The sequence below is a fragment of the Cyprinus carpio genome, chromosome B5, assembly GCF_018340385.1.
Source record: "Cyprinus carpio isolate SPL01 chromosome B5, ASM1834038v1, whole genome shotgun sequence".
Lineage (NCBI taxonomy): Eukaryota > Metazoa > Chordata > Actinopteri > Cypriniformes > Cyprinidae > Cyprinus > Cyprinus carpio.
In genome coordinates this window covers 15,816,732-15,840,857 of record NC_056601.1, presented here as the reverse complement: position 1 = coordinate 15,840,857, position 24,126 = coordinate 15,816,732, and the positions used below count along the sequence as shown (strand labels likewise).

The 24,126-nt window shown below is 36.4% G+C and overlaps 3 protein-coding genes across 3 annotated transcripts in view; 1 reads left to right on the top strand and 2 right to left on the bottom strand.

Annotated features, from left to right (window-relative positions):
• Positions 1-325: 325 nt before the first annotated feature.
• f2r (coagulation factor II (thrombin) receptor) lies at positions 326-3,625 on the bottom strand. The gene is given in 3 exon segments (XM_019066913.2): positions 326-1,097; positions 1,099-1,822; positions 3,385-3,625. Coding segments are annotated over 3 exon segments (1,239 nt in total). The 5' UTR covers positions 3,455-3,625; the 3' UTR covers positions 326-652.
• A 309-nt stretch (positions 3,626-3,934) lies between these two features.
• The window catches only part of iqgap2 (IQ motif containing GTPase activating protein 2), a 53,047-nt gene continuing 32,855 nt past the window's right edge, over positions 3,935-24,126 (bottom strand). Inside the window, exons 12-38 of the mRNA XM_042724609.1 lie at positions 23,783-23,943; positions 23,532-23,698; positions 23,301-23,425; positions 22,095-22,258; positions 18,791-18,881; positions 18,443-18,610; positions 18,102-18,244; positions 17,834-18,004; positions 17,188-17,271; positions 17,005-17,076; positions 16,847-16,916; positions 16,522-16,730; positions 16,044-16,196; positions 15,508-15,671; positions 15,081-15,305; positions 13,407-13,547; positions 12,969-13,053; positions 12,511-12,743; positions 10,168-10,300; positions 8,987-9,089; positions 8,628-8,769; positions 7,250-7,337; positions 6,926-7,138; positions 6,545-6,705; positions 5,377-5,520; positions 4,861-4,969; positions 3,935-4,735 (exon numbers count right to left, since the gene is read on the bottom strand). Of these exons, the coding sequence (XP_042580543.1) occupies positions 4,622-4,735; positions 4,861-4,969; positions 5,377-5,520; positions 6,545-6,705; positions 6,926-7,138; positions 7,250-7,337; positions 8,628-8,769; positions 8,987-9,089; positions 10,168-10,300; positions 12,511-12,743; positions 12,969-13,053; positions 13,407-13,547; positions 15,081-15,305; positions 15,508-15,671; positions 16,044-16,196; positions 16,522-16,730; positions 16,847-16,916; positions 17,005-17,076; positions 17,188-17,271; positions 17,834-18,004; positions 18,102-18,244; positions 18,443-18,610; positions 18,791-18,881; positions 22,095-22,258; positions 23,301-23,425; positions 23,532-23,698; positions 23,783-23,943 (3,833 nt within the window). The 3' untranslated portion in view covers positions 3,935-4,621. The remainder of the gene's footprint in view (positions 4,736-4,860; positions 4,970-5,376; positions 5,521-6,544; positions 6,706-6,925; positions 7,139-7,249; positions 7,338-8,627; positions 8,770-8,986; positions 9,090-10,167; positions 10,301-12,510; positions 12,744-12,968; positions 13,054-13,406; positions 13,548-15,080; positions 15,306-15,507; positions 15,672-16,043; positions 16,197-16,521; positions 16,731-16,846; positions 16,917-17,004; positions 17,077-17,187; positions 17,272-17,833; positions 18,005-18,101; positions 18,245-18,442; positions 18,611-18,790; positions 18,882-22,094; positions 22,259-23,300; positions 23,426-23,531; positions 23,699-23,782; positions 23,944-24,126) is intronic.
• f2rl2 (coagulation factor II (thrombin) receptor-like 2) lies at positions 19,865-22,101 on the top strand. The gene is made up of 2 exons (XM_019066922.2): positions 19,865-20,071; positions 20,753-22,101. Exons 1-2 carry the CDS (start codon positions 20,008-20,010, stop codon positions 21,769-21,771), a joined length of 1,083 nt encoding a protein of 360 aa, XP_018922467.2. The 5' UTR covers positions 19,865-20,007; the 3' UTR covers positions 21,772-22,101.

The following is a 24,126-nucleotide window of genomic DNA, read 5'->3' as shown; positions in this document are numbered from 1 at the left end:
GACGTCAGATGGTAAGAATCGAAACTCACACATAGTTTATAAAACTAGTCCCCTCCGAATAGGGCTTTTGAAATAGAAATCTTTTGTAACATTATAAAAGCCTTTACTGTCAATTTAATGCATCCTTTCTGAATAAATTATCTGACCCCAAACTTTTGAATGGTAGTGCACGTTTGTAATATCTACCTAAAGATAAAACCATAGGTGGAAATGTTTTTGAGAATTTTCACCAGGTAAATCCTGCGATTCCAGCCATCATGTAAATTACGGTGAACAGAAAAAATGTAACATACAACTGTAATGTTTCACTTTACAAAGCATTAAGTAGCTGATATGTAAATATGCATTTATTGGCAAGAATATAGCTTTTCGACATGGTAACAAATGAATACAAAAATAAAGAAAGAATCTATACATTAGCAGAGACGATATAAAAGCATAGATACGATTTAAGTGCCAGAGTCATTTGGATGTTTTTGGAAATATTATGACGGAGTGTAATCATCTCCAACCATCCTAAATGTCATGAGCTGGACCTGATAAAATAAATGATTTAAAGTCCTTGGAAACCTGCTACAGCACAGCAGGCTTGAGAAGGTCTCTCACCCTGACCAGCTGCAAAGTTCTAAAAACCCGTTTAAAAGCAGACTGCTCATGCCATCAGCTTCCTGTACTGGCTGCTCACGCTGCTTTTAAAAGTCTCTAGCTTGCTTGACCTGGTGGTGCTGGTGAACTGTGCACTTCTCTCGATGCCTGACGCTCCCTGACACTTGAGAAAGGCGAGAACCTGTTTTTGGCACTGAGACGACCCGAAGTAGTACATGAGGGGGTCCAGACAGCAGCTGATGCTCCCTATGCATGTGGACACCAAGTAGGCGGCGTAGGACGTGTCATTGTGTTTGTGCGCGAACTGCACATAATGCGACAACAGGATTATGTTTGTGGGTGCGAAGCATATGACAAAAACAGAAAAGACCGTTACAGCCATAAAGACGGCCCGCGTTTTTTTTGCGCGGTTTTCCACATTGGCTGCACACAAGGCTTGGATGATGCGCACATAGCAGACGGTGCTAAAAATGAGCGGGATGAAGAAAAAACGAAGAGATGATGGGGAAGAAGTACAGGTAATACTCGCGGAGGTGGTGGATGTCAAGGACGTCGTGACAGGTGGTGATGCCCAGGTCAGGTAGGTGAACGGTTTGATTGGAAATTAGCAAAGGCATCACACCACCGATGGACAGAATCCACATGGCGGCGCACACGACGGATGCAGTTTGTGGACTGCGCCAGGTGAGCGAGTCCATTGGGTAAACGACAGCCATAAAACGGTCCACACTGATGCACATTATCAGCAGCACAGAGCAGTACATGTTACAGTAGAAAGCGGCTGTGACGAAGCGACACATGCCGGCCCCGTATATCCAGTTATTTCCGTTGTAATGGTAGGCTATCTTAAACGGGAGCAACAGGACGAACAGAAGGTCGGCGCAAGCCAGATTGATCATATAAATCGCCGCCGGTTTTTTGGGTCTCACTTTGCGCACAAACATGACCAGCGCCAGCAGATTTAGAGGAGCGCTGATGATAAACACCACAATGTATATTGTTGGGATGACAGCGGTCACCACGCGGCCTGTGAGGAAGCTGGAGGCCTCCGGAGAGATGTGATAAGTCTTCTTAGCCACGTGGTGGTGGTGGTCTTTCTTGGGTTTGGATACTTGATCCGAGCTGGAGCCGCTGCCTTCCTCTTGCACGTCCAGGTAATCAATTGGCTCATCGGTGACGGTGAGGAAGAAACCAGAAAATGTCCGAATAAACGTTTCTGGTTGGCTCATCGGTGACGGAAACTATTTAGGTGTAAAATGTTTGCTTAAAAACAACAACAACAACAACAACAACAACAAAAAAATTGTCACATAAAACTTGATGTTTCCTGGTTATAATGATTCTTTAATGATTACTTCATTAATATATTTAAAAATACCAATACCTCCACCGGCCAGCATAGGCTACATAAATACATACATAACCAGCATAGACAATTTTGTTGGATCTAACTTCTGCCTGGCCAGGCTAGATACTTTATAATTCAGACTTTTCATACATACAGTATATATATTCAGAAGCAATAGCCTCTAAGTGTCATTTAAAAAAAATCCATTAATAATCAAATAATTCAAAATAAATAATAAACAAATAATCCAAAAATAATCAATTGGCACATTGTGACATTAGGTTATGTGGTTTCAACATAAATATAAATTAAAATGAATTACTGTTAAATTTTACAGTTTGTTGAATTGCTATTCATTTACTGTACTGTCTACTGAACTGAATTTTTCATTTTAAACCAATATTGTTTATTTATTTTTTTAGATACTAATATCCTTTCTAGACACTTCACTTTTTCATACTTGGTTTTAAGCTTTAATTTGTTCATAAACGATTTTAAGTTCATGTTATTTGAAATGCAGTTCATTAGGCTACCATAAATGCTAATAAATGCTCATTCTTTCAAGATAATATTTCAACTACACCTTACTTTACAGAACACTGTCAGCCAAGCAGTCTTGCCTTTAGAAATGGTGTACCAAATTAAATGGCGAGCAGTGTCTGGAAGGTTGCTTTGGAAATGTAATGGATTACTTTTACAAAATCAGTACTTTTTACAATATTTTTGTAATTACAGATTACAAATTACCCTATTTAAAATGTAATAAGTAGTGTAACTATTTCAATTACTTTATTAAATTAGAGTAACTGATTACAATTGATTACTTATAATTACTATTCTAAATTTCTAATGAATGTTGAATAAAAGTAACTCTAAAAAAATAAATAATATGCATAAATCCAAATAGGAAATAAAACAGTTATCAACTAAGCACAATTATTCTGTCATAAACTCCTGAATCATTGGTGTCTCATATTTTAAAGCAGTCAATGCAATTTGGGAAAGAAATAAATCAAATCTGTATGTGTGTGTGAACATATTCAGATATAACCTCTTTTGTATTCGTTAACATTTTCATAAGCAGCTAATTTAATTACACTTTTTTTCTCTCTCTCAGTAACTGCACCAGATTACAGTTACATTTTTTCTAATGAATAATTCCGTTACATGTAACTAGTTACTCCCCAACACTGAACCCGAGTTATTTAAAAACTAACTAGTAAGCACTAGTGTGAACTTTGCATCCCAAAGTATGTAGAATCAGCTATATAATTAACATAATTTTTTAGCAATTGATTGTAATGCTTACTTCAAAAATACAAAGTACAGAAAGTTCACATTTGCTCCTCTCATCAAAGCACTGTATGTTACTTAAATTCATCATAGTTTAGCCTGTGCACGTGCAGAGACAGAGGCTGTAAATGTCTTACCGTTCTTGGACAGAGCAGCCGCAGAGCCCCCCACAGCCAACAGCCCCATAAACACCACAATCCGCAACATCACAAATGAATCAAACGGTGCGGCTCAAAAATGATGAAAAGCGCAAATACTAAATAAAACAGGCAAAGGCTTTTTCAGTGAATGCAGTCCTCAGACATCAGGAGAGACTGGAAGGCGATAAATTCACTCCGCTGTCTGTCGCGTGCATGTCAACGCCTACTAAACACAAGGGAGTCCAGGACCAGCTGATACAAACTTTAAAAGTAAATATTTTTAAGGGTGGAGTTGTTTTAAGTTACTTAACACTATTTACAGTGTATTATATTGTGTTGATTTGTTTCACCAAGTGCTATTAAAATATACAGTATGAAGGTTCAATTTTGTTTAGAGAACAGTAATCACAAAAATGTCAATTTGAAATCACCATAAACATCTGCATTTATATGATTAGGCTTTTGATTCATAATACACCCCTTGTGTCAGATATACCCAGTCTCCCCAATACATGCAGTGTATAGGCTTATGAAAAACACGTTTTGATGTATGATAGTTGTATTTATTTAAAATCAATAACAGTAATCCATCTTCTCAGCACAGAACATTGTCATTTTTTTAACTAAACTTTTAGGAATGCTGTTTAGGAAGTATCTTTAAAAAGATGCACATTTGAGCACTTACTGTATGAAAGGCACTAAATCATGACAGTCTGGTTTATCTTATTTAACAGCCATATGGCAGTAGTGCATTATCATTATCATTAAAAGACATTCATCTTATTAATCTCTAAGATATTAAAACATTGCAGCGTTCAATACATTACTTGCTATAAAATATGTATTTCAATTACACTTGTATTGAAAAATATAATCCATACACAATTTTCCAAAAAAAAAAACGAAAAAAAAAAAAAAAACGTAATTTGTTGTTTTGATTGTGGTTTGATTAAATTTCTTTTCAAATGTAAGCTTCGTATGTACAGCTTTGCTAAATTCTTAGAATGGTTAGATCTCACTGTATAGTTAATTAAATACAGCTGTAATACCGGCAAACACAGTTACACAAATACACACTGCTCAGAAAAATTACTTTTACAAAAACATTTAAAAACCAAAGGCACAATCTGTTCTTTTGTACAATTTGTGTAAACTAACATCTGAAATGAGACTCTGGAAGCTAGTTAACATTTTTCACTGAACATATTTTCACTGAATTAACTCCAAGGGATGTTCATTTTCCATAGAACTTTTTGTTCAAAAGGAAGATCAGGAGATTGACGTTGATTTTGGCCTTGTCGAACATTTTCATGACAGCTACTCCCTCATACTGGAGCTGCAACAGGTCCTGATAATAATAATACAAAAACACACAAGAGGTGAAAAACAATTCTGTATTGGTGTGTTCATAAATGCAATTCCACATAATCCAACTAATGTCCTGCATGTGGCTCTGTGCACTTGGGAACTGACCTGGAAATGCAGTTGCACCTTCTCCATCTCAACTCCCATAAACTTGGCCTTTATCTCAAAGTCACCCACTTCCTCACAAGGGCAAATGTCGAACATGACATTTTTTAACCTGAAATGTACAAAACACTGAATGAAGTACTGGAATAGGTGGAGCTTAATATTGTACATCTTACAGTGCAAATAATTTCAGTGTTGCAAAATGACTGATAGTGCCTGTCTGGTCAAAAAGAATTATAAACATAGCACTCTTGAGATTGACAACAAATTAAACGACTATATCACCGAGCACTAAAAGATGACATTTTTGATATACTTTTGATCTGCTTTAAGAGATTCCAAAAATAGTTGACTAAACTCCACTTTGGACTGCATGAGGGAGAGCAGAACATGGTGGTTAACTTTAGATATTAGAAAGTTCAGTTTAGATATTATGTATTTGATTATGGGTGTGATTATGATTATGGATATTTTTTGTTATTAGAATGTTAAGTTTTGATGTTATGTGTTTGAGCATACTGATTAGTTTGGAGGCCTTCAATCTCCAGAATGACTCCTTTCTCATGCAGTTTGGCTGCTGTGTACTTCAGAGACGAGGCCTTGGACTTCTTGCTGCTCTTCTCCTCTTCCTTTCTGTCCAGTTTAATGGACCTTCGTGAATTCCTGTTTGCAAAACAACCATCAATAAAATATTATATGTCTTATAGGAAATGACAGTAGACACTTTCCGAGTTCCCTTCAAACCATTGTGTATCAGGGCTCAATTGTGGCAATCACTAATCATTAAATATCAATATATCAAATGAGAAAATGAATCTCTGAAGATGAGGATAAATAGACAAACTGAAAGAAGTTAGTCGTAAGATTAAATAAAATAAGCAATTAAATAATAATCTAATTACATTGATAAATGAACAAATTAATACAGATGTACCTCAAATTAGCAGAAAAGTTTATCGTGATCACATTGAAAATAATAATTTTCAGGTTTAGCATTATTTATTTATTTATTTTTCTTTTGTATGTAGAATGTATTACTTTATTAACTGTTTGCTGTTTTATTTATTAATCCCTTAAAGGTAGGGTAGGCCATTTCGGAAAGGCTAGCGATAGCAAGTTAGCTTTGAAAGCAAGATCCCCACCCTCCCTGTATGACCACTTAGCAAAGCCACGCCTCCTCCCAAAACACATGAACAGGCAGACCAGAGACATGATGAGAGACGGCGCTGGTGGAGGACTGAATGCAAGGCTGTCAGATTACCTCACGTCTCATTCACCGGTCAGAAAACATTACAGTACAAAGCACATAATATTACAATATTAACGCCTTTCATTCTTGACGAATCATGTCTGCGCAAACAAGCTGCGCAGAGGTATGCAGATACATATTTTGACAGGCAGGCATGTTCGAACCGAACATGTTAATTGGACAAACATTTTATGGTCCTACGCCTTCCACAGACGATATAATTACATATAAATAAATGTAGACCACTTAACGTAGTGATTGCTATCGGAATATGAAGAGACTTTCAACCAGCATAACAAAAAATGTTCTTAAATCGAATCACCTACCCTGCCTTTAAATTTGTTTATAGATATTTTAAGTGATTATTAAGAGGCACATATATAGTAGGCCCATTATCATGAGTGCAATGGTACGAGAACTTCTTGTATCTCCTCTCACTTTCTGTTGAGGTTATCCAGACAGGTTTTGATGTATGTGTCATAGTAGTTGATCTGTTCCTGATAGAAAGCCGCTTTTGAGTTGAGCGCAGTTAGAGTCTGCTGCAACTTCACCAACTCTGCTTTCCTCCTCTGCCTGTAGCGCCTCTGGTATCGAATGTCCTGCCAAATAATACATTTTTGTTATTACCAATATTACATGAACTAATGGAAGGTGTTAATGGTACACTATGGTTCTCAAGCAACAAGGTCATGGTATGATTTAATACAGGAGCAATTATTATAACCACATTTGTCCAATAGACAATTATCACTTTTCAACAAGCCCCAACATCTTTTTAAATAGTTCCGGCCCCCCTGACTGAGGTCAATAAGGCCTTACCTTGGAGATGTCATTGATGACTTCCTGGTACTTGTGTTTTGAGCTGACAAGACCGGCCTGCTCCAGAGTTCTCAGGTTCCTGAGGATCTTTCTCTTCTTCTGCTCCAGAGGCAGCTGGCGGTCCTCCAGCATGGCCTGGCTGCTCTTCAGCCCCTCTGGAGTCTGAGAGTCCTGCACCACCTGTCGCTCTACTAGCTTAGCGTGCTCTGCCTCCTACAGGACCAGAGAGAGAGAGACGGTTGGCTGAGGCAAATCGATTTCATTTAATTTTAATCTGTTGGATGACTGACCTCTGTTCAGTCTTTATCATTAATTCATTCATACCTGCGCAGCAGAGGCAGGAGTTTCTAGGATATCGGTGAGTGTCTCCCCAGGTTGAATTCTCACAACATCTACTATCAGTTTCTTTGTTCTGGAAAGTGACAGGCAAATAAAGAGAAGGATGTTCTAGTCAGAAATATCAGAGTGCCTCATATTGTGTGTTGTCTCATCTGTTAAGATACAGGCTGACATTGTCCAGAAGATAATGCAATGCAAGACTATTTCACGGGCCCTCACAATTGAGATTTGATCATGATTGCCATATGCTGGTGACATAAAGGACAAAATGATGACAGAATTTTCATTTTGCGTGAAATATCCCAACTTACAAATGTCTGGACTGAATTTAATTTTATGCTTGTCATGACCTTAAAAACCTTAAGAGAGACAATTTTCAAATAAAAGAGGATATTTTAAAAATGCTGGTGTTTTTTTGTCTATACAATCAGTCAGTGAGGTCCAATGTAGTTTTGGAGCTAATTGACATTTTATATTCTTTGGACTAGAGCATTCTTTAAAATATCTTGTTTTATGTATGTTCCACAGAAGAAAGAAAGAAAGAATGTTTTGAAGTTTTGGAACAGTTTTGTCTGGTAGTGTAAGCATACAAAAATGCCTGTAAAGAAGTGCAGACTAATTTGTGGTTTCTCTCAAACTGGCTGGTTACAGTAATTGATATTCATACAGTCTGTAAACAGAAGATCATAGATGTCTGGGTAACTGGGGCTTCACAGATGCTGTGTTTTTTTCTGAGTGGAAATGGAGCAGATGTAAACATAGAGACAATGAGCAGTGACGTCAGTGTTCCTGCTTCCTTCCCAAAGATAGACTAGAAAGCTAGAGGTTAGGACACAAGTGCTAGGACAATACTGGCCAGCAAATGATAGTCGACAAATGTTTCCTTAGAGCATTTCATTTCAAGTACGTGATGACCTCTGTCCTTAAGACCTCTTTACACTATATGAACAAAATCATGCTGCTTCTGGTTGGCCTGTTTTCTTTGCATTATGATGAAAAAGAAATTAGAATACTTCTATGTTAAACAACTCTTTTGCATTAATGGCATGTGAAAGTTTGTCTTTTATTACCATCTGTTCATTTAAATGAAAATGTTTATCGCATCAAATTTTTGCACTGAACATTCATCTTAGTGTGAACAAGCCTATATTCAACAATTTCTTATTACACAAACTGGTCAAAAAAGACAAAACGAAGATAAAAGGGGACACCAAACCATTTCCTCCTATGGGTCAGGAGAGATATGAAGACAGGAAATGAAGACAGTGAAGAAAAGTTGAGTGTGGGCAAAGAGATAGTTATATGTTAGGACATTTTACGTATTAAGGAAGTTAAAGGAAGTGATGTTTACTTCCTAACTTACTTCATCATCACTCCCTTCGTGTCTTTGTCATCTCCATCCAGCAGCTCAAACTTGTTGGTGAGGGTAAGGGAGATCTCTGTTTTGGCCAGTTGACTCAGTGAGTTCTCTTTGCTGGGGTCATCTGCATCTAAAGCTCCTTCACCTGGGTGTCAGAGTTTCACATTCAATATTGTTCTGACAGCGGTTTACTGTCCTTTTCTTTTAATCAGCTGTCAGTGAGGGCATATTCGTCTGGACTCTTTTGCCAAAAGCAACACCACTGCAGTCTTCACTTCTTCTAGGTGGATAAACTGGTGGTGTTTGAAAGCTGCTCTGAATGAATAAATGAAATTTTATGTTTGTATTTGTTATAATTTTACCAAGTAGTGACTCGACGTCAGGAACTTCCCCCAAGTCCTTCAGGAGTTCATGCAGAAGATCACTGTGATCTGGAGCAATAGCTTCCTTGTGTTCCAACACCAACTAGAAGAAAAAAAGCCAGTTTAAGTTTAATTGTTCTAATACATGTAGTGTTAAGTATGATATATGTTAAGTCTGATGTAGTATCATTTTAGTTACTTTGCAATGCTGCAGCTCAAAGAGTAGAGCATTGTGCTAGCAATGCCAAATTCATGAGTTTGATTCACAGGCAATGCATGAAAAACGTATGCATTGAAGAGCAATCTAAGTCACTTTGCATAAAAAGCTATTGTAAATACATAAATGTAAAATCTAAAGTTAATATCTTAAATGCCCCGTCTTTGTGTGTAAGATTCATTTTCTGATATTTTTAATTGGCAACATAAATAAGATGACGACTTATTTGTTTCCAGTACATCTCATTGTCCTAAAATTTGGCAGAGAAAACAAAACAGCAACCGGCAATATTTGGACAACAATTTCTTCCATGTACAACTACTAAATATCTTTTGAAATCATAAAATACTGTATATCTCATTCAACATACTATACATTACAGCCATACTGCTTAAATTTGACATCACATCTGTTTGTCCATGTGCGGAAACATAATGAGAAACATCCTGAAATGAAATGTTTGTTTGTTTTTTTCAACTGAAGGAATGTAAAGGCTTGACTGAGAGGGGAAAAGTTTGGAGACTCTATTATGTCTGCACAGGTCATGATGTCACTTCCTCACACATATGGATCAAGTTAAGCCGCTCCTCACAGTCCTCTCATGACTCATAGGTGGCGAATGAAACTTAATCACAGTTCTAATCGCAGATCTAAAAAAAGCATTTGACTTCACATTCCAGATCAAGGCCCAACAGTAGATGCTGAAACCACATGTTTTGACAAGACGTGTCTAAACTGGATTCTCTCTTTCATATGAACAGCCCAGAAATAAGATAAAAGTAGAGGACATCACTTCTACTGAATTTGGCACAAAATCTGTTTTCTACATGCATATTATAAATCTTACTGTGCACAATTCATCTGTGCAGGTTTTATTATTATTTTTTTTTTACCTTTTAATCTAAGCATTATAACTGTATCTCCGTATGTATTTCTCAGTTGCATGTTAAGTTGTATGTCTTACAGAGTGTGTGTTGATGATCTCCTCAATAGAGATGTAGATGACGGGTTTGCTGAGTGTCACCATGTCAGAGTACTCGTCCACGTTAAACTTCTCCTCCGGAGCTGGAACGTCGCAAGCTGCCTGGAAGAAGCCCCTGAAAAAAAAGGGGGGAAAAAAATAAAAAAGATTAAACCTGTGGATTTCTTTGTGATTTTGGTGGAAAATCTGTGGATTTCTTTAGAATTGATATCAAAATGCTAAAATGAGTAGCTGAAACACATGAGATTAGACAAAAGAGAGTGAGGAATTTTGTATCAGTATCAGCATCAGCTGTTTAAATTTTGACAAATCTGTTGAGCTTTCTGCTGAATTTTACGCAGAAACAAATGTATAATGCCAAGGAGACCTGGATGAGAAGGTCACATGCTAAACTGCAGTAATCCAGCTTAAGTGTAAACTACCAGGTCTATCACAAGACGTGCAATCAGGCAGAGAAGTTGCTGAGAATCTGAGGGGGGAAAAACAGGGACCCGTGCTGAGAATCTGAGGAAAAGAAAGCAGCAGGGTGATGGGATTTTGGGGAAAGGTCATTTAGCACTTCCTGCCTCCTCACACACACACACACACACACACACACGCACACACATTAATGTGTCTGAAGTGTTAACACATGTTACTCCTCTCTGCTGATGCTTTACTTTCAGACAAAAACACTTCCTCTCACCTTTCACCTCCATTTCCATATACCCTCAGCCTGTCCTGACCCTCAGATCTGTGATTGTTTCAAATCTTTTTTTCTACTCATCAGTTTCTACATAAAATGTTAATGCTTAAAATTAGTCATAGTTAAAAAAAATTATTATAGTAATGAGAGAGTAGTTTCAAGTTATTTTATTACATGAAGTTGTATGAATTCATGACACCATTGATAAACATCAACTGCCCCCACCTTCAGCACCTATTCAATCCTATATGTGACCCTGGAGCACAAAACCAGTCATAAGTAGCACGGGCACATTTGAAGCAATAGCCAACAATACTATTCAACTATTCATGGGTCAAAATGATCTATTTTTCTTTTATGCCAAATATCATTAGGATATTAAGTAAAGATCATGTTCCATGAAGGAAATTTCCAACGGTAAATATATCAAAACTAAATTTCTGATTAGTAATATGCATTGCTAAGCACTTCATTTGGACTACTTTAAAGGTGATTTTCTCAGTATTTAGATTTTTTTTTTTTAGATTCCAGATTTTCAAATTGTTGTATTTCTACCAAATATTGTCCTGTCCTAACAAACCATACATCAATAGAAAGCTTATTTATATTTATTATATTTTGTAAATATGGGCCTTGGAAAAGGCTACCTAAGTATATGTTACTTTGGCTACAGTGTGTAGATCCAGTGTGGATAAATAACCATGCAGTTCACTTCTGCATATTGATTCTCACTGTGTGAGATGCATCAGTCACTTAGCTTCATAGCTTTTGTCAGCTCTGAGACACTTGCTTGGTATAGCTCCTGCTCCTTCTCATGAAATCAAAGCTTAAAATACAGTACAGGCCTCATTATTCCAGGGACCTTGTATAAGTCCTTTTTTTTCTGTTACCTTTGCTATATTTTCACACTTAAAATAATGATTTGGAGCGATTCTCCTCTTTTGAGTAATGAAATACATCTCCTGATAGTTCTCTCCTATGTGATTCCATTGCTGTCAACATTAAGTCTGAGAATGATTCAGTGGGCTATGTAACACTTGTTTCTTTGGTTCAACATACTCACTTGTTGATCCAAAATTGACTTTATTTAGTTTTATTTTGTAACTTTCAGGTGTACTAATTTTTGCAATGCAACATTTTATCACTTACATAAGAAAATATTATTTTTCTAAATAATTTTGACATGCTTTATTAGGTAATTAAATAAGCAGACTCAGTGGAACATTCTATTTACAAACAACCCTAATATGTCTTCTAAGTTAAGAGTATTGCTCAATTTGTTAAGTTACTCATTTATGCTGATTACTGTATGAAAATATCCAAATATATAAAAACAGTTCTTGCTGAAGTTGACAGATTTTGTCCAGTAGTTGTGTAATACTTTGCCAAATGTCCAAACAACACTGGATCCTGCTGACTTTCATTTTATGGACAAAAACACTGAGACATTCTTCAATATATCTTCTTTTTTTTTCCAAAGTCAAAGGTTCGGAAAAACATGAGGGTGAGTAAATGATGACAGAGTTGTCATTTGTGGGTAAACTATTCCTATAAATTTTTGATTCTCCCAGCAGCAATAATATTTAATGTTTGTGACTCTGGACAAACCTCACACTGATGAAGTGCTCTGTTCTCCTCACCTGAACCTTTGGTAGGTCTGGGAGATGTAGCTGTTCATAGGGGTGAGGTAGTCGCTCTCATCCTCAAACAGCTTGTTAGCGGCAGCATGCTGTAGCATCTTAGCCACTGATGCCAGGTTCCTCCTCTGCTCTGAATGTACCTGTCCTCCGGCCGTCAGGTCAATGATGTCAAAGCCATCTGGAGCCACAATGGCAGGATTCATGTAACGGTAATAGAGCAGAGTCCCAACAATCTGTGGGAAGATGGCACCATTCAGACAGCACTTATTTCATGTGAACCAATATTTTTCTGGGTTCTTAAGATGTTAAATCTTTAAACAGTTGTGGTTTGGTGCGTGAAGCAATTACAGCTACATTTCAAGTATGAAAAGAGTTTTGCAGACAGGCCTAGTGAATACTTATTTTAAACTAAACATTTGTATGGATACAGGGGTACACTTCAATTTTTAACATCTGACCTTTAATAATTCATCCTCTGTGGCATCAGGGAATTTCTCATGAAGCGTGTCCTTTAGAACTTTAGCAATATATCTCATGCCGTAACTGCATGCAAAAGAAAACAGATCAAATGATGCAAAAATAAAATTCAGATCAGCAGCAGAAAGAAAAATCTGGCCATACCTTAAAATAATGAGATGACTGTAATGCATGAGCAAAATATTACACAATGCTATGTGTTGAAAATGTATCTTGTTTTGGACAGACAGCATATTTTGAACTACTGTGCTGCCCCCTGGTGTACAATGACACTGTTATGTTGAATATAGTAAATTTATGAAGGAATCCTTCATATTACAATAGGAATATCTGACAAACATAACAAGCGATATGAAAATGAACTCCATGAATCAGAACTGAACATCTGCTTGAAAAGCAGGGATGGTCTTCATTCTTACGGGATAGTGTCCAGCGATGACACGATTGAGCCGAGCACTTTGTCTGTGACCGTCCGGAGCACCTGATTGGAGGATTCCAGTTTAGCCCTCACTTCCTTATGTGATAGAGCCTGCTCTGGAGTGACCTCATATGGCAGCTTACTAGAAGTCCAACAACAGTGGTAAAAATTAATAAATAAAAAATAAAATCAATAATGACAACAATTGTGCTGCTTCATTTTTTTTGTGGAAACCATAATGCAGTGGTCGGCAACAGGCGGCCTGCAGGCCAAAACTGGCCCCGACAGCAATAATATCTGGCCCGCGCCCACAGCCAGATTATTTTGATAGCGGCTGGTTCTGAAATAGGGGTCGCCCCCTCACTCAAGATGAGTGTGAATATAGATTTTATTTATGAAATATAATGGTTTAATAAAAAAAAAAAAAAATACAGTTGCCAAATGCATAGGCTTTCTAGCATTACTATGATGCTACTTTAGCAACAATTTAGGACAGTCCATTTCACAAAGTCGCATTTTAATTGTTACATCCGACACAAACTTTCCACGCAACTGGTTTAACTAAGAATGCAGGACTACTGAGTAAGCTAAAGGTATGATGAAATAATTCTTTAACGTTTAATAGAGGTCTAGATGGTCGTAGTCAGTTGATTATTTTGCTGTATTGTTATGGTTTGCTGTTCAAGTTGTTCTAACTTGATGCAAATGATGCATCTGTTAAATGGGTCGCAATGAATTTATTATGTCAGGGAATCGGTCACAATAAGCTTGTGTTTCATTGTAAAGCAGACAATTAATTATTTCTGGTGGTTGTGGTGGTATCACTTGTCTATTTGTGGTAAAACTGCTGCCTAAGACATATTTCCTGGATGTCAGATTTTTCGAATTTGAATTTGTTTTTGAATGCTGCGCTCGTCTCAGGTCTTTATAGCAACTTGTCTTGCAAAATACATTATTCTAAAACATGGTGCTCAAGTTCAAAATAATTCAGCTTCTAAAAACACGTCTCTAGACCTTACGGTTAAAAAAAAAAAAAACTTCCAATGACGTGTCTCGCGACCAAAACACTGTCTGTGTGAATCCAGTATTCTACAGTAAGTATTCCAGTATTGTTAACACAGAGTAACAGATCACTACCAGATACAAAAGACACTGTAACAGTCTGTCACAGGCAATTCTATTTGCATTTTTCATCAATTAATTTCTTAAATTAACCTTTGACTATGGTCTGGGCCACCATCTAGTGGCGATTTTTTTGGGCCCGATGCCAAACTTACTTGCTGACTCCTGGCATAATGTGTTTGTTTTCTAGGATTCTTTGATGAATTGAAATTTAAAAAGAAATATTATTTATTTGAAATATATATGTATTTTGTTACAATGTAAAAGCCTTTACTTTCGCTTTTGTTAAATATAATGCATCTTCACTTAATAAAAGCATTAATTTCCTCTAATAACTAAGCAATCCCCAAACCTTTAAACAGCAATATATAGAAATAAGCTTGTTTATTTGGGACACGCAATTTTCATTGTTACAATTTTTAAATAGTATTGAAAAATGTAAATACGCTAACAAAAATGGAAGAAAATGGATGTCAAGAAGTCTAAATGAAAGTGTAAAATGTATGTAGAAGATGAGAAAATATTCAGATAGATGGTGTGTGCATGTTTAAACCTGGCTTCTCCTGTAGCAGTCTCTAGCTGATTAACCCAGGCCTTGTAGATGTCTACAGGGTTAGTATTGATGCCCAGGTTCTTGTCCTCGATGATCTCTTTAACCACAGGGCCTAGTAGCTGTCTGAGAGCATTCTGCCCACGAGCACCACGGTAAAAGCTCAAAACCAACTTAATGACTGTAGGGTTCCCTGTCACTATTTCCTGGATATGATCCACCTTAGATCTGCCACAGATGAAAGCAGTGTAACAATGATATTTGCCATACTCAATATTATAAAGACATACTGTATCACAGACATTTTACTGACGTTTGATGCATTAATTATGAATTCAGAAGTATACTCGAGCTAACAGACAGTACATCTATCCTTAAAATATAATCTTTAAGACAGAAATGATAAGTATATATCTTAGATATATCTTACTTGATCTCTTCTCGCAAGGCTGACTCAAAAAGCTTGAGCAGTAAGTATTCTTCCCGCTGGTTTGAAGCATAGTTATACAACGTGAAGATCACAGTGTCCATGAACTTGGTGGATTTGTTCTGGGGCATCTGGAAGATTAGCTTGGCCAGGTATGAAGGATTGGTCTGTTAAATGAAGAAAATTCATTAACTAAAAAATATAAATGAAAATATTTACAGAATATAAACAGTTAAGCACATGCAGTATTTATGAGTTTTATACATTCTGTATATATATATATATATACTGTAAATAGAAATATATACTGTTTACTGTAGAAAATTATAAATTTATATATTATATTTATAATTTTTTTAATTCTGTTTTTTTTTTTTTTTTATGAACAAGTAAAATAATTTCCCATGGCAATCAGTGCAAAATTTTATTGGAATATTCCATTAAAGCCTTTGGTCAACTCCAAGCTGCGATTTAGCATTCCAATCTATTTCTTAAATTATTTAAAATGACTAAATTCATGCCAAAGTTCCTTATCTCACTTGTAGAAGGTAGAAAAGATGCTGATAAGCCTCCAGTTTCTTCCTCTTCTCTTTGCTCAGAGCCTTGATGCCCTGCTTTTCCCCCATGGCCAGATCTTCTTTGCTCGTTTTGTTCTTTTTGCTCTTCATTTTTTTGCTGTGTGACACCACATCCTACCAGAGGAGACAACATAGCAGTAGTTGGAAAAATTAGAATGGGTCAAGGGTTCATACTCGACTGATTTGGACATCTGTAGCTTCTTCTACTCTCATGAGACTCCTAAGAAAACAGATATGCTATTGTTGTTGTTTTCTCTCAGTGATGTGTATTTGCTTACAGTAGCACTTCACATCATGGGAAAACAGAAACCTATGCACATCAAAGGATAATGTATAATCTCATTAAAGTATATCAGGCATGCTATTCAAAGAGATTGTTCAGCTTTATGGATCATTTAAAATCACCTCATGAAAGGACCGAAAGCAAACTGCATCTAACCTGTAGTGTGATCCTGTTTTTTACTAACAGGCCAATTTTAATATCCATCAAATTCAGATCCTTTTCCATTTGCTGATTAGAACGAATATTGGTGACCACTTCCTCTCTGTGCCGTGTCACTTCCTGTTCCTCCTGTAAATCGAGGCTGCTTTGTTCCAGTAAATGTACAAATTTACGTACCACTGAGAGAGGTGGGTGCTGAGAACCGGCTGTTTGATAAACAGAGAAAAACACAATCATCTTTACCTTACAGACTAATCAACAACTATGCAAGTAAATGTAAATTAATGAATATATTAAATATAATATGAAGTTATTGACTTACTCAAGGTTCTGTAGTCAACTCTTGCTTTGTTAGCCTTAAGGTAAGCTTGAATCTTCACGATTTCTTTCTCCTGAGCATGACACACAGAATATGCTGTTTTCATGAGTATAATTAATAAAGCAGCTGCTTGTTCACATCAGTGCTTGTGTGTGACTTACATGGTCTCTGAAGTACTGCAGTCTCCTCGTGTAGCTTCGTTTAGCTTTCCACATCTTCACCAGTGACTGTAACTAAATTATAGAGGAAACAAGTTTTCATATTATGAATACTGCACTTCAAAGCAACAAGGAAAAATATGATGAAAGACTGTAATAAATGAGGATCAGCGATAGGACCGTTACCTTAATCGCACTGCTCACGCTGTCTTGGAAGGTCTTTAGTCTGTCCTTATAGACTCTTCTCTGTTTGTAGCCCTTCCAGGATGCCTGTAATCGTAAATTAAACCCCATGTGAAATACACCACATCACATATTTGTTCCTAGAGAATATTGGTAGTTTGTTTTCTTTTGAACTGAGCTGTAAAGAAAACAATACAACTCTAGAATTTATAACCAATACAGTTACTATACCCTTTTTAATACTTTCTTTGTATAATGTTGCTAATTTTATTGTCTCCTAATGTTTTGAAGAGTTAACAGAAGAGTTGATAATTTAGATTTACATGCTTTTGATGGGTAAATTTCATATTACAAAAACTATGAAACTAGACGCTATAACTGTTTTCTTTTCTTTTATGATTTCTATAACAGAAATAATATTATAAAATAATAATTTAACTTTTTTATACTAAACAATTAAAAAATGTTGAGTCTTAGAGCTTTCAAATGATATATTCCTTTTCTTAAATAAGAATTTGATTAAATAAGAGTTAATGATAGTAATAACATGCAGTAAAATGTAAATTACACCAAATCACAAGGCTGTTAGTGGCCTGGCATACAAGTAATCAAGTTAAGTATCAATACTTTATATGAAACAGTTAAGCACCTGCAGTTTGATGACACTCGGCTCTTGCTTTCGCAGGTACGTCAACCTGTCATTATGTGCCCGCCTCACCAGGTATCCACGAATCAGGGCCTGAAGCTGGATGATGAGCGCCTCATTGGCCAACCACAGCTGCTCTCTGTTATACTCTGCTGTTACACTGCTCAAAACACTCTAGTTAGGGGAAAGAAAACATGAACAACAGAGCTTACATACCTAAATTCAACACTAAAAACTGTAAATGTATATCTGTCTTGAAGACATACTGTACCTGAACATCTTCTTTGGTGAGCTGTGAACTGTCATGGACAAAATGATCTGGCTCAAGCCATGTCCCTTCCTTGCTTGCAATGTTGTAGAAGTAGTCATATTTATCCTTGATCTTGTGTTTCACCCATAAACTGCCACTGGTTTCTACAAAAAAAAAATAATAATAATAATAATAATTATAGCACTGGGAATGCAATTCTTCATAGACATAATTGATAAATACTATTTTCTAACAGCATGAAAAGAAATTCTCCCGCCTAAAAGAGTAAGGCAGATATGTTAATGTTCAGAATTAAAGCTGGACCTTCCAGACTGCAGTCATCAAGGGTGAGATAGAGTTACCTTGTTCTGTTTGAGTGCTCTGTAAGTGAGAGAGCTGGGTGTGGTAGACATGAGCACATTCAGACAGCAGTGCTCGAAGACCTGCATCAGGACACTGCAGAGCAGCTAGTGTGGCCTTAGCATCTCCCTCAGATACTGCCCTGTTAATATCTGCTACTGCCTCAGCCACTGAAATCATTCACACAAACGTAACAATTCATTTTATTTTCTTAGTAGGAATGTTTCAAGATAAACACTTATCTTCACTGAGGCAACTTAGGTTTATCTGATTATCTATACATCCTCAAACCATGTTAAAAAGGATCAAATATGATATAGCAGGCAGCTTATATTTAGTTGCACACTTACATTTGAGTGCGTCCTCCTGGTCCCGGTTGGCAGTGTGCACGGCCTCCTGGATCTGGTCCAGCCACAGCACAGCAGATTCATCTCCAGAGCTCTGTTACAGCACAACACACAGTCAAACAAGTGTAACACTGTCAGTGTGAACACACTGTCACAGGGCAAACAAAACATCTGCTACTACACACCAAACTACTCTAAATCTAATCAAGTAAAGGTGGGAGACATTCTGTGCAACTATCACTGGTTAAATAGAAGTGGCCTCTTTGGGAAATGCCTTGTTTTTGTTGAACAGCAAGTCTTTTCACAGCATATAAATAGCATCTCAATACACAATGTCAAACATTAAGAGCAAAGGTTTAACTAAAGATTTTGAATAATTTACAAGATGAACACTGATAAATAATGTAATAAAAACATGAACACCGATTTGCTTTCCTTTTTGAGAGAAACATATAGTACAGTATTTGGTCTATTACTTTTCCCTACTTTATCTACAGTAATAGGGAAAAAGTGGTTTAGTCAAAACAGACCAAAAAAAAAAGACGTGTGAATGCATATGTGGGATAAAAAAATTAGCGTTAAAGTGTCTTCAAATAATTCATGTGATATTGTCAAATTGGGTGGCCAGATTGCAAGGCCATACTGACTGTCTTTTACATACTGTGATGAACGAATAAAAAATAAATCACAAATCTATAATATCGACTGCTGTGAAAAACTAAAGATTTATTATTCTACTGATCATTTATTAAAATAGACAAAATAGACAAAAATAAATAATGTTTTCTTTATCTAGAAAGAAAGAAAGAAAGAAAGAAAAAGAAAAACAAAAATTATAGGGACACATTAATCCAGTAAAGGACTTGTGGCCAGAAACATTTTCAAAATACCATTTAAACATTCCTCTATGCACTTTATTAACTATTTTTGGACAAAAGTTTGTAAATAATTAGGTCCATGAGTGGCATTTGGAGGAAGTCTATTATCTATCATAGGATTTCCCGACATGCCTGCATAATGAGCCATGAGCAATTCTGACTCAAGACTCCCTAAAGCCTTGACAGGAAACCAGCAACATATCACACCCTTCGATGTAAACTCCTAACTTGACATTTATTTGTCTAGACTCTAGAGAGTGATCCTCAAAAGAGTCACTTGTAGATCATGTCTAGTTTGATGAACAATAGTTTGTAAAAAAGAACTGGAAAAACCTTTCAAACATGTGGAGAGTTTTTGTGCTGCTGCTCTTACCATTCATGTTTGAGGACTCACTTCAAGATTCAGGTAAGAGAAAAACCTTTCTCTTTCATTTAAAGATCAACAGCTGATTGCTTTGTGGTAGAGATGTGAATTTTTGTGACAAAGAACATTTTAATTGCCCTTTAACTGAATTTTAGGTGGTTATACGCTGCTAAAAAAACAACAAAAAGAGCCTGAGACATTACCCCAAAATAATACACTAAAATAAATTAAACGTAGTAAGTAAATATAATGTAACATAATTAAAAGGGTAACATTTTAAATCAATTAAACCTTAAAAAATGTTTGCCGTGTGGAAAATCTGGAACATCTGTGCCTATTATATTAAAAACTAAAACCAAACAACCTTCATTTAATTTCAAAAACTGTCTGTTCAATTGGTTTTAATGTCTTTGGTCACTTTAAATTTCAAAGTCAATTCAGTGTTTTTTTGATTTTTCTAGATAATAAAATAACAAAAATATGTGTGCATTAGCATTAAATGTGTAATGTTCTTCTTTATTGTTGTTAATTTTTTTTTTTGTTAATGTTATTGTTTAATAAGTGTATTGTTTTTATTATTTTTATTCTTTTTATTGGTTTCATATCTAATCATTTCTGTTGAATAGTATAAATGTAACCACATTTTCAGTATAAATCTGTGTGAAATGTAATTACTAAGAACACACTGTATTTTAACATTTCTTTCTAACCTTTTTTTTTTAGTATCAAAAGACTCCAGGATCATTTTTGCAAACAAGGCACTCCACCCAAAAACATATCCTGGAACAATAGTCAACAAATCATCCATCCAGGAGCCTGTGATAAACGTCAGTGCTAACATCATCAATCAAACCACTGGAATTGTCAGCACTAGGATCATTCCATCTGCGTACATCCTAGCCATGCTCATCGGGGTCCCCTCTAATGTCTTTGTGTTAGTCTGCCTTAGAGGAAGAAAGAATCTTTCCAGTTGTATCCTATATTTTAGCCTAGCAGTTTCAGACCTTCTCTTGCTGCTTTCTCTCACACTCAGAGTCCACTATCACCTCAGTAACAATAACTGGATCTTTGGAGAGTTCGCCTGCAAGATAGTGACTGCCTGTTATGGGAACATCTACTGCTCGATCTATGCTCACATGTGTATTAGTGTGATGCGCTACAATGCGGTGGTCCACCCGTTCTTTTACAAGACAATGTCGAAAAAGTACTATGCAATCTGCACTAGCTTATCCATTTGGATTGTTTTTGCTATTTCGATGATACCTGAGTTTATGGTTCAGCAAAGCTACCGTGTTCTTGGGCAAGAGATGGTGACGTGTCATGATATTCAGTCCTATGAAAAAGTTTTCAACCGAGCTTTGATTCCATACAGATTGAGTCTGATCTGCCTGGGGTTCATCCTGCCATCTCTGGTCATCACATTTGTTTATGGATCTATCATCTACCATCTAAACAGTTCCAGTCATGACTGGAAACAGTACATGAAGGCCAGCACTTTGGTGTTTGGGATCTTTTTAGTGTGTTTTGCTCCATGTAATGTTCTTCTTTTTGCACACTATGTGAAGCTGTACAGTCAGCAGCAGTATGACTTGTATTATTACTACAGAGCAGCGGTATGTCTGTGTTCTTTCCACAGCTGTCTGGACCCCTTCCTCTCATATCTCCTCACAAAGACTTCAACTTCCAGAGTCAAGTTTAGATCCTTTAGCTCTAGAGCTTCGATGGCTTTGTCCATGAGTTGAGTCCTTTTAAACACCAGGATGTTTTTGTTGTGTCCTGCGAGGGGGACTTCCTTATCTAAAATGCCTTAACAGTGGGTTGAGGATGTTGTGGTTAGACTTCCCACTTTTTACTTTAGAAGAAGCTCCTGACTTGATCAGGAGCTGGCCACTTACACTCAAGTGTGAACATGAAACTAAGTCAAGCTGAATGCAAAAAGGAAAATTGAGTGTTGAGTAAAAAGTGTTGAGTAAAAAGTAAAAAGTTGTATAAGAAAAGAGTATCTGAAATAACAGAAGTAACCTCTTAGACATTTCATTGGTTCAGCACTGTTATTCTGTTTCACCTTGCAGATAAGGTCTTTGGTGGTCAGCAGTAGATCGTGATAGTGTTTGGCGTTGGCTGGATTGACTCCCTGTAGTTTAGCTGTAGGGAGTAGGAGGGCGTCGAGTGTCTTCTCTGGATCTCCAGAATTTAGGGCTTCGTTGATCTCAGCGATAGCGATGACTCCTACACAGGGAACATGAGAATTGTATGTGCTCAACAACTGGAATATTCAATGGACTATAGTCATTGATTAAGAAAAAGACAAAAAGGTCCTACATTTGTTGTTTATACATTAACATGTTGTTTCAAGATCATATATAATGTTTTATATTATAACTGAATGTTGATCAAACCTAAATATTTACTTGTGAGAATCTTTAAATGTTCAATAAAACTTTTTTTGTGAGATTTCAATACATTGGATAAATGAAGTTCAATTCATACACATTATGGAGTAACTTTCTATGAAACAGACATTCTTTGTATGCTAGAATTTATTCATCTTAAAATGTACATTGTATTTGAAAAGACTGGTCTATGAAACACATCATTACTAAGAAGACCACTTAGTCTGTTTTTTATTATATTACGTAATTCATTAAAACTTAATACATTTTGAAAGGGGGAAAAAACTATTGAAATACTTCCTTTTCCAACTTATGTGGTGAACATTTAGAAATTTATACTACTGTTCAGAAGTTTGGGGTCAGTAAGATTTTTAAAAAGGTTTTTGAAAATAAGTCTCTTGTGTTTATCAAGGCTACATTTATTTGATTAAAATACACTAAAAACAGTAATTTTGTAAGATATTATTACAATTTAAAATAGCTGTTTTCTATTTTCTTATATTTTAAAATGTATTTTTTTCCTGCGATGACAACACTGAATTTTCAACAGCATGCTGCTGATGATTCTGATATGCCGATCAAATCAAATCAATGTGCAAATCAATATGCTGATTTTGTGTCCAAGAAACTGTCTTATTCTTATCAATGTTAAAAACAGCTTTGCCTTTTAATCATTTTGTGGAAACTGTAATACATTACTTCTGAATTCCTTGATGAATAGAAACAGAACAGCATTTTTGTGAAACTGAAATCTTTTGTAACATTACTAATGTCTTTAATATCACAATGTAATGCATCCTTGCTAAATAAAAGTGTTAAAAAAATCTTACCAAAAACTTTTGAATGATATTGTACAATATATTTCAAAGTTTGCTTACTCTCGTGTTCCTCATGCACCTGGACATTGACAGTGTTGATGCATTTCTGAACATCATTCCAGGTGAGGAACTCTTGATCCTGGGCGAGGGACTCAGATCTGAGACGGATCAGTGTGTCTGCATATCTAACAAAGCAAAACAACCACTTAATGAAGTAAATTACTAAATTGTGTCTTAGTGTGCCATATAATGTGACACCTCTCTCTTTTTCAGTCAGTAGTATCACTGTACCTCTGTAAATTGTCAGCATCCAGACCACTGAAGCCCAGTGGAGAGTCACTGAGCTGCTCAATAACGGCCACAGAGTCTTTAGTGTCCAGCACCTCATTTAACACAGACACAGCAGACAGCATCTCCACAGCTACACACAGCTCCTCGTGAGTAAGACAGGCCTTGTTCTGAGATGGTAAAAAATTAAAACTAGTTTTGTAAGAAGGGACAAGAAAGAGCTACACATGTAATAAGAGAGTAAGAGAGCAGACCTGACAGCCGAGCTGCAGGCTGAAGAGCTCGCCCTGGTACAGGCTGGCAGCAGTGTGGTAGACGATGGGTAACTGGGCCTCTGGGTTCAGAAGTGCCTCCACGGTCTCTTCTGGAACTCCTCGTCGGATAGCTTCATTGATCGCAACAACAGCCTCCTGCTCTGTGTCCATCAAGAGCACAATAATCAGTAGTATCAGCCAAACAAACAAAAAAATCATATAGGTTCATACTTAATAGGAAAAAACAAGGTAAACTGGTGCTAAATCAGTGATCAGCTGCTTTTAGAGTTTTTAATTGATCTGTATCAGTCCACTTTGGTTATATAATGGTCAATATTGGATAC

Excerpts from the sequence above, each read along its gene's own strand:
- f2rl2 (XM_019066922.2), top strand. The coding sequence starts at position 20,008 with ATGTGGAGAGTTTTTGTGCTGCTGCTCTTACCATTCATGTTTGAGGAC. Across the intron at positions 20,072-20,752 it reads GGACTCACTTCAAGATTCAG|TATCAAAAGACTCCAGGATC; the intron begins GTAAGAGAAAAA and ends TTTTTTTTTTAG.